This window comes from Phocoena sinus, chromosome 6 (genome assembly GCF_008692025.1).
Source record: "Phocoena sinus isolate mPhoSin1 chromosome 6, mPhoSin1.pri, whole genome shotgun sequence".
Taxonomy (NCBI): domain Eukaryota; kingdom Metazoa; phylum Chordata; class Mammalia; order Artiodactyla; family Phocoenidae; genus Phocoena; species Phocoena sinus.
In genome coordinates this window covers 24,260,384-24,270,021 of record NC_045768.1, presented here as the reverse complement: position 1 = coordinate 24,270,021, position 9,638 = coordinate 24,260,384, and the positions used below count along the sequence as shown (strand labels likewise).

Below are 9,638 nucleotides of genomic sequence, written 5' to 3'. Positions count from 1 at the left end.
TAATTACGGAGGCAGAAAAGCATAGAGGTTTCAAACGTAGGCCCAGAAGTCAGGCAGTGCCGCGTGGTGATCAGTAACCTCCATGATGCACTGGAGATTAGGTAAGATGATAGAGGTGAGGATCAGTGGTATTGAATGAATACCTATAGTATTAAACCCTATGACAATGAACGAATGAATATGCCTATGGTTCTGAAATACAAAAATTCAAAAGAAACTAGTGATTACAACCTTTTTTGGCCCAGGAGAGATGGGAGGCAGGGGACTGCTGTGAGAAGTGAGTAGTTTTGTGTGACCCAGAGGTCAAATGTTTGCTTTTAGGTATCAGTTAACACTGATGGTGGGTTGTCCAATTGGAGTTTAAACGTGTTTATCCCGACAGGTGATTCAGGTATAATTCATGGAAACCCTGGGCTTCACTAGGTCTCCCAATATCCCAGTCGTTGTAAGAAATATGTCAGATTTATTGCTTGAAAAAGGTAAGATGAACTATAATTACTTTAAAAATCAAAACAAAGACATTTCTTTCCCAAAAACATAGCTTTCAGAGGATAAAATTCTAAAATACAAGAAATCCAATCAATTGAAAATCTGTTAGCGTATCCCTAAAAGAACAAAAAAATCCCAAAATAAAATCTTATTGTTAAAAATTGAAATGTCTTTCTTTTCACCTTCCTGTTTATCAGGAAAGATATGGCCAATTTTAAATGGACCAATGTTTAGCAAAAAAAAAACAAGCATTGGACTTCTGATTCTGGTGTTGATTCACTGGTTTGGGAATCCAAGCTGTTATCTATTACTTTATTTTGTATTCCCTTCATTTTAATTAATACAATTAACAGTGATGGTGCCAGATATAAGGCAGATTAAAACCAGGTCATCCTTCTGGTAAACTGGTCTGGTAAAACCAGGTGGGCTATTTTGGGGGGGGGGGGCAGGGGACGTCGGGTGCTGGTGTTGGAGGAGGGTTTGCACCCACAGCTTAAAATGAAGCTTGTAGGTAAACCAGATTTCAGTGAGCTACCCATGATCAAGGACCTGGGGTCCATGGACTCAAAGGCGGACATAGATGGGTTTCAGGGGTGGTGTGAGGATCCAATGAAAGTGCTGGAATGATGTGTGACGTATAGCTTTTTCTAGGGAGAATACCCATAATCTTCATGGGTCACTTAAAAGTCTGCACGCCACCCCAGGGCCTTAGAACCTACTCTGGTTTCCAATTCCTTACGGGCTTGGCTGCTTCCTTTCACGAGGTTCTCGCTCATCCACTTAAATTGCTTTTGGGATTTTCTTATTCTTTTTGTTTTCTTACAAGATTTCAGCCCTGGAGGGAGACCTGTTCTCACCCTCAGCACATATTCCCTACTTTGTTACATCCCAGGTTTTGCATAAAGCCTCTGCTCCCCACTGATGTGAATCCACAATACTGTGGTTTTCTCTTTTGTATATATTTTTCAAGGAAGAACGTTTCCTGAACATGCTGAGACCACTGCCTGAACAAGAGTTGGGAATTCAAACAAGAACTTAGAGATGAACCTGAGTTTAATTTCATTTCCATTTTTAAAAAAAGATAGCACCTTTATTTTATCTTCTCAAAGCCATTTCTCTAAAACAATTTTTTTCTGTTATAAACTTCACCCCCCCACAAATCAGTGCTGCATCTCGGTATCTGACCAGTTTAACAACAGATTTGCCCATGCTTCTGTCTGTCTAGTAATATATGTGATTTTTTTCACTTTTGATTGTTTATGAAATAAAAGTTGTGATCTTGGCAGTTCCTCAAAAAGTTCAACATAGAGTTGCCGTATGACGCAGCTATTCCCATCTCAGTTATATACCCAAGAGAACTGAAAACATATGTTCACAAATGTTCATATTATTCATAAGAGTCAAAAAGTGGAAGCAAGCCAAATGTCTATTAATTGATGAATGGATAAACAAAATGTGGCTTATCCTTACAATGGAATATTATATAGCCATTAAAAAGGAATGAAGTACTAATACATGCTACAACATGGATGAAACTTGAAAACATTGCATTTAGCGAAAGAAGCCAGTCACAAAAGACCACATATTGTGTTATTCCATTTATATGAAATGTCCAGAATAGGCAAATACATAGACAGAAATCCAAAGACAGAAAGTAAATTAGTGGTTGCTAAAAGATATGGGGAGGGGAGAATTGGTAGTGACTACAGATATGGAGTTTCTTTTTGGAATCATGGAAATGTTCTGTAATTAGATAGTTGTGATATTTGTATGACATCACGAATATGCTAAAAAAATACTGAATTATATACATTAAAATGGTTAACATGGTGAATTTCAAGTTTTTTAAAAGCTGTGATCTTTGAGATGATGAAAGAAAGATAAAGATGGTAACAGAATATTCTTGTGCTATTCTGGGAGTGTAAAACTTGGGGTACATTCAGGTGGGATCTTCTGAATGCTCTAGGACCTCATTTTTAAACTCTTTAAACATAAGGATCTCCTATGCAATCTACAATCCACAAACCTGGGGTTGCAGGATTCCCAGGCCACTTGCATTAACCCTCACCCCCATACCCACCAGGAGTCTGTGGCTCACAGTCTGGAACACTTGCTCCGGAATGATTATGTCAGCAAGCTGATTTTTCTCCCCGGACATAAGATGTGTTGTGTGACCGTATGGTACTGCTATTTTGGTTTTAAGTATATAAAAAAAAGGCGAAGTGATTGTACCAATTCACTTTTATCCCTATGAATCCACCCAACACAATGTCATCTTCTCAGGTCACAATGCCAAGCACCCAACATACACGTACGTAGGCAAATAACCAGGACAACTGCTGAAACAATGGAATCCTCTTGATTTTACTGGTTAGGGTTGAGCTGCCAAAGGTACTGGGTTTTCATACACAGTAACAGCCAACTTGTTTGTGATCAGACTTCCAGTGACATCAACCTTCTGAAACATCTGTGAACCCAGGGGGGCATGGGGAAGAAGCAGCAGGCTCAGAGCCTCCTGAGAACAATGGCCAAAAAGCCCATGCATCCCTCCTCGGAAGCAAAGCCAACCTGACACGTATGTAACACTGAGTTTCCCGGCTTCCTCAAGAAAACTTCAGTTTTGCCCTGGAGGTTTCCATCAGAGAGCCGGAAGTGAAGAGCAGAAGACTGAGAAAGCAGGTTAGAAGAGGAGGGATTGGCAAGAGGTAACAACCCCAGAAACAGATATTTCCCCCGTACTGTACAGGAACACATTTTGTATCGTGTACACAACATAAAGAACGGCTAAAGCTGTTTTAAAAGTACAGCCGGGGTCATGTAGTATTGGGGTGGGGGGTAAAAGTTCCCAAATACCACAGTTGCCCCCAGACAGCTTCACCAATGGAGCAGACAGCAGTGCAAACCATCAATGAGAAAAGCGTTGGTCTGTGAAAGGCAAGCCAAGCCCTGCACATCTGGATAGCGCCTGATGACATCACTGCACCACACCAAGGTACAAAAGGGGCTGATGTTTGTAATGATGACCATGACTCATCAAGAAAAGGTTAAATACTCTCCAGTATACTCTGTTTACTAAGGCAGGGAAGTGTGTAATATATTTTAGAAAGATTTCCCTCAAAAAAATATTAAAATTGTATAGATTCAGCACTTAAAGGGTTAATCCTCTGTTATCTGAATATTTGCGTACATTACCTCATTTTACAACGATGCTAGTCAATGAGGCATTACTTTTTTTTTTATAATCATTAGTATCAAATTATTGGCACCATTGAGGTTTAAGGATAGGGACAGGAGAGCAAATTATACAACATAAAAATACAGTTCTGATACAAATATACGAGATCAGTTCCACTCAAGTGGTCATAAGAAATGGATGGACATTTTACACACAAGGAAATACAGCTAGTAAGTCACCACATGGAAAAGTGCTCAGCCTTGCTAGCAATTAATGAAATAAAACCACCTTTCAAGAAACAACTATACGCACTTATTAAACTAGCAAAAATAAATTAAAATGGCACAACCCAATACTGGCAGAACTACTGGTAAATAGAAATGCTTATACATTGCTGGTGGCATCATAAATTGTAGAGGGGATTCAAGCATTCAGAGAGGATGGGGGGTTGAACTTGATGACCTTTAAGGTCTTTTCAACCCAGAGACTGGATCTTTCTAGAAAGCAATCTGGCAATATGAAACAAGAGCTATAAAATACCTCATGCTCTTTGACCTTGTAATCTCTCTTTGGAGATATTCCCAAGGGGAGAATCCAAAAGAAGGAACATTTTTTACAAAGATATTCATAGCAGCACTATTTATAAGAGTGAAAAGTTAGATATAACTCAAATATCTAGTAATGGCAAGAAGTGAGGTTAATCATGTTACATGGATACAAAGAAATCAAAATTGGTGACAGCAGGATCAGTGTTGAAAAGAGGAGCTGTGTGTTAGATGGAAGTAATCAAAGACCATGTACACACTGACCATACTGATGTAAAAATGTGTGCATATTCATTGAGAAAGCATGGGAAACATTTCAGAGGGCTAGTCTGTGGTTAGGGGGTTCTTAATTATTTCTGCAAAGTTGTTCAAGTGCATAATAAAAATTTAAAAACACATTTCTTGAAACTATATAAAAAGAGAGCAAAGTTTCTTCTGGTCAAGTTTCTATCAACAGGACATGAGTTGATCAACTTTAGAAATAATTTTCCTTTATGGAACACCCAAATGAATCCTGATATCAAGTCACTTTGTAAGGATTTTTAGACAATTTAAACTATAATGTCTTACTTTGGGTTCAATAATAAATTTTATATATCCCCAATAATATCATAAACCGTAAGTTCACAAGTTAAATTGTATTTCAGGTTAAGCTGAAGCACCTTCAGCTCTGGCGACTGCAACTTTCCTTTTTTAGTTCACCTACTTGTGTCTGAATAAAAATGAATGTTAAAGACTTTATAAGTTCTGTGTATTTACCAGTGTAAATGAAAAACCAGCAGTAAAGAATTATTCTCTCATTAAAAATGACTCTAACAAACAGTCAAAGCTTGGTGCAAGTGTCAATCATACAAAATCACATGGTTGAGATTGACAGCAAAGGATTCCGTGCCATATTAACCCCTGTGGTTATTAATATACACACACAGGTACTTCTGAAAAGGAATCCTGGTTTTCCCATCTTTCTTCTAGGCTTACCAAATCCTGTCTCAACTACACTGAGTAGCAGAAAAACTCTAATACTCAGGAGACATAAAATATCTTTTCCGATAGAAGTCAAGCCAGAAGTTGGCTTTGACTAACCACAGAGACCTGGGCCAACAGAGCACACATTTGTATGTCGTGCTAGAGGGATCACACAAAGCCCGAAGAAAGAAAACGGACAGAAGGCACCATGCCATCCTCCAGGCACCAAGGGGAGAATTTCACAGTTCGGTCATCAACAGTCTTTTCATCATTTTCTCTCTCTCCAGTTCCTGCCGGAGCGTCTCTGCACTGAAAAACAATACGGTGACAAAATGGTGAGATACACGCTCAAAAACGGTAAGAGCAGTCTCAGTTTAAATGTCGTCTCCCAGGTTCTTTCCCAATCTGAGTTCTTGACTTTCTCTTTCAGGCTCCTTAAGGACCCCCTACACTTGCTAGCATTACGGTGACCTGAAATAGGCTTCCTATAGGTTTCCCCCACCAGACGGAGAGCTTCTGAAAGCACCGCTCCTCAGGGGACTGACTGTTATATATGCCATTCCTCTCTGAAACCCTGGAGCCTAGCACAGGATCTGGCACATAGCAGCCTCTCAGTAAAGGTCATTTAAATGAATGGGGAAATGTCCAGGGGTTAGACTTCTTTAAATCACGTTTTCAATTGGTTTCATATGCACTTTCTCCCAGAATTACCTCCAATGTTTTAATAAATAAAATTGAATTGAATACATAAAATTGAAGTAAAATTGGCTGCTTTAAGAGGTTGCTGCTGAGTTCTCGGCCCTCGAGCCCAGTTGCCTATCTATGGAATTTATCTCCACTGTTTAGGTGCACGCATACACACACACACACACACACACACACACCCCACAGGAAGTACACGTCTTGAAAGGCACAATCAATTTTTTAAATAATTTCATTCAGAGTAGAAAGCAATGTTTCTACTATGGCCAAGAAGGCTTTACACAATCTGGCCCCAGTTTCATGGGTTTCCTCTCCTGTCGTTCACTACCTCTGTGGCTGCACCAGCCCCCTTAACTCTTTCTTAACCATGCCAGGCTCACTCCACCTCAGAAGCCTTAGCACCAGCTCTTCCCTCTGACTACTACACTCCTTTCTCAAATATCTGCAGCTTGCTCCCCTCACCACCTTCAGCTCTCTGCTTAAATGCCACCTGGGTGAGACCATCCCAGCATGCCCTATTGCCCTTCATGGATTTATGTTTCTCCCTAGCACTTGTCACTATCTCACACACACATACACACACTCATTCAGTGTCTCTCTCCCCTCCCCCAACACTAAACTGTAAACTCCGGAAAGGTAGCACTTTCATCTGATTTGTTCACTCTACAGCCCTGGCACCTAGAATAGCGTCTAGCCTTTGGCGACATTTCAATAAACACCAATATTCAGAGAATATTCAGAGAATACATGAATAACAGAATGAATAAGAGAGTGGTAGATGTCATGAACACAATGCACCTAGAGCCTGTGCCCGGTTTCCTGTCATCAGAGTTATCTCTTGGTACCCGCTGATCTGACTCACCTGGCCACTGGAGAAACAGGCTTCCGAATGGTGTAGATGGTCTGCACTGTGGAGACGGTCTCTGTCAAAGGCCTCAGGGTTGCTGCTGGAATCAGTGGGGAAGACTGGCCAGGACAGCACTGTAATTTACTGTCTCTAAAGTCTGCCTGGAGAGGAAACAGAAAAGAGGAAATCAGTCTCAGTTTGGGTTCCATTTTCACACTGTCAGCTGCTCCCTAAGACTTACCACACAGTCCCTGTTATTTCATTTATTTAAGAAATTTTACTTATTTATTTATTTATTTATGGCTGCGTTGGGTCCTCATTGCTGCACACGAGCTTTCTCTAGTTGCGGCGAGCGGGGGCTACTCTTCGTTGCGGTGCGTGGGCTTCTCATTGCAGTGGCTTCTCTTGTTGTGGAGCATGGGTTCCATGCGCATGGGTTTCAGTAGTTGTGGCACGCGGGCTCAGTAGTTGTGGCACGTGGGCTCTAGAATGCAGGCTCAGTAGTTGTGGCGCACAGGCTTAGTTGCTCCGCGGCATGTGGGATATTCCCGGACCAGGGCTCGAACTCGTGTCCCCTGCATTGGCAGGCGTATTCTTAACCACTGCGCCACCAGGGAAGCCCAGTCCCTGTTATTTTCTAATAATAGTTAATCAATTGCCATTTATTAAATGATATTGCTTAGTGCTAGCCACTATGCTAAGCACTTGACATTCATTACCTCTGGACAATCTTAAAGGTAGAGGTCATGTTTCATCACATGTTAGACACCATCATTTATAAGACGCACCATTTTTGCACGTGCCACAGAGAAAGAAAAAGTAACCATTCGAACTCTGTCATGTACACTATTGTAATAAACATTCTGATTTCAGAGATGTTAGAAGGTGGAAGAACGCACATCTTGGAACTGATTTTATGGAAAAGGAAAGTGAGGCTCAAAGAGGTTAAGTAATCTTCCCAAGGTCACACAGTTAGTAAGTATTAAGAACCAGTGTTTAGAACCAGGGTTGGCTGACTTCAAAATTGGTGTTTTTTACCATTATAACAGTGGTTCCCAAAGTATGGGCCCCAGACTAGCAGCATCAGTACCATCTTGAAACTTGGTGAAAATGCAAATTCTCAGGCCCCAACTAAGACCTTTGGAACCAGAATGTTTGGGGACAAAGTCCAGCAATCTGTGTTTTTACGAGACCTTCAGATGATTCTGATATATGGTAGAGTTTGAGAACTACTGGTCTAGAGTACACTGCCTCATTTGGAGAAGATAATTTATTCTTGTTTTCATTACAAAGCAAGATATGCTTATTACTTTACATAGAAAACTCAGAAGATATATAAAAGTAAAGAAATGAAGTAATTCCATAATCCCTTACTATCACTGTCAGTGTATTTCCTCATAGCGTTTTTTCTATGCATAATTTTTGTTTGTTTTATATCCTTTCAGTAGTACCAGCTATATATATATATTTTTTTTTTTCTTTTAACATCTTAATTGGGGTGTAATTGCTTTACAATGGTGTGTTAGTTTCTGCTTTATAACAAAGTGAATCTGTTATACATATACATATGTTCCCATATCTCTTCCCTCTTGCGTCTCCCTCCCTCCCACCCTCCCTATCCCAACCCTCCAGGCGGTCACAAAGCACCGAGCCGATATCCCTGTGCTATGCGGCTGCTTCCCACTAGCTATCTACCCCAGCTATATATTTTATAATTTGAGTTTTCATGCTAGTTCCTGGCCCTAAACTTGAGAAAATTTTCACGTGGCTTTCTAAAGAAGAGGTTTTCATTATCAAATGAGCAATATATTTCTAGTGATTAGACAGACGATGAGCTGTCCCTCCTAGGGAAACATGGAAAACCACAAAAATACCAGGTGTACTTGTAGTTCTGTAAGGGTATATTTGGCTTGAGCAATGGGGAGAATCTTATCTTTGAGAGGTCCTGAAAGACTACTACTGAGAAATACAAGCCCTTGTTTGTTTTACAAGTGCCTCTAGAGAGACAACTGACCTGGCCTGGGCTGGAGCAATGCCTAAGAATTGACCACGAGAACAGGAGCATCGTAGAGTTGCTAGCATGTGATGTTTGCCACAGGGAGCTTCCACAAACTTTGGGCTGTAGTGGTCACTTGTGTGGTTTACCAGATAATCCTGGCTCATTGATTTCCATGGTAGGATTACACTTCCCCACCCCACTTTGAAGTTAGGCATGACCATGTGCCTTGTTTTGGCCAAAGAAATGTACTGCCATGTTTTATTTCCATTGGAAGATTTAAGTGTTAGTGTGTGATTTGTCACCTCTTTTTTTTCACCTCTGCCACTGTGACTAGCAATGTTTCAGATGGCAGCTGCTCCATTAGCCTGGGTCCCAGAAACAGAGCAACACAGAGCACAATGCATAGCCCACCCCTAACAGACATGCAGCGTGAGTAGGAAATTCAATTTGTCATTTTAAAGCATGACTTAGCCCAGCCTTCCTGATACAGGAGCTGGGGTAAGAAGTTATTTTGTTGTTTCAGTGAAGTGGGTGGAGGTTGGGCTTTTGATGGCAATTTTGATCCTTTCTGGAAAAAAGAGGGAAATTTACACTTACATACAAAGGCAAAAGTGGGTAAAAGTACCAGGGCCTTAGCATGAATCAGGGCAGTGGCACCAGACTTTATTAATAGTCATTATATTCTTTACTGCCATGCACTCAAAGTAGAAAAAGAAAGAGCCAGCTTCACTTAAGAATGACCTTAGGGGGACTTCCCTGGTGGTGCAGTGGTTAAGAATCCACCTGCCAATGCAGGAGACACGGGTTCAAGCCCTGGTCCGGGAAGATCCCACATGCTGTGGAGCAACTAAGCCCGTGTGCCACAACTACTGAGTCCGCGCTCTAGAGCCCACGAGCCACAACTACTGAGCCTGT

The 9,638-nt window shown here is 41.0% G+C and overlaps 1 protein-coding gene across 1 annotated transcript in view; it reads right to left on the bottom strand.

Moving 5' to 3' along the window:
- Positions 1-2,082: 2,082 nt before the first annotated feature.
- Positions 2,083-9,638, bottom strand: part of EPB41L4B (erythrocyte membrane protein band 4.1 like 4B) — a 145,794-nt gene continuing 138,238 nt past the window's right edge. The window contains exons 25-26 of the mRNA XM_032635734.1: positions 6,740-6,885; positions 2,083-5,484 (exon numbers count right to left, since the gene is read on the bottom strand). Of these exons, the coding sequence (XP_032491625.1) occupies positions 5,415-5,484; positions 6,740-6,885 (216 nt within the window). The 3' untranslated portion in view covers positions 2,083-5,414. The remainder of the gene's footprint in view (positions 5,485-6,739; positions 6,886-9,638) is intronic.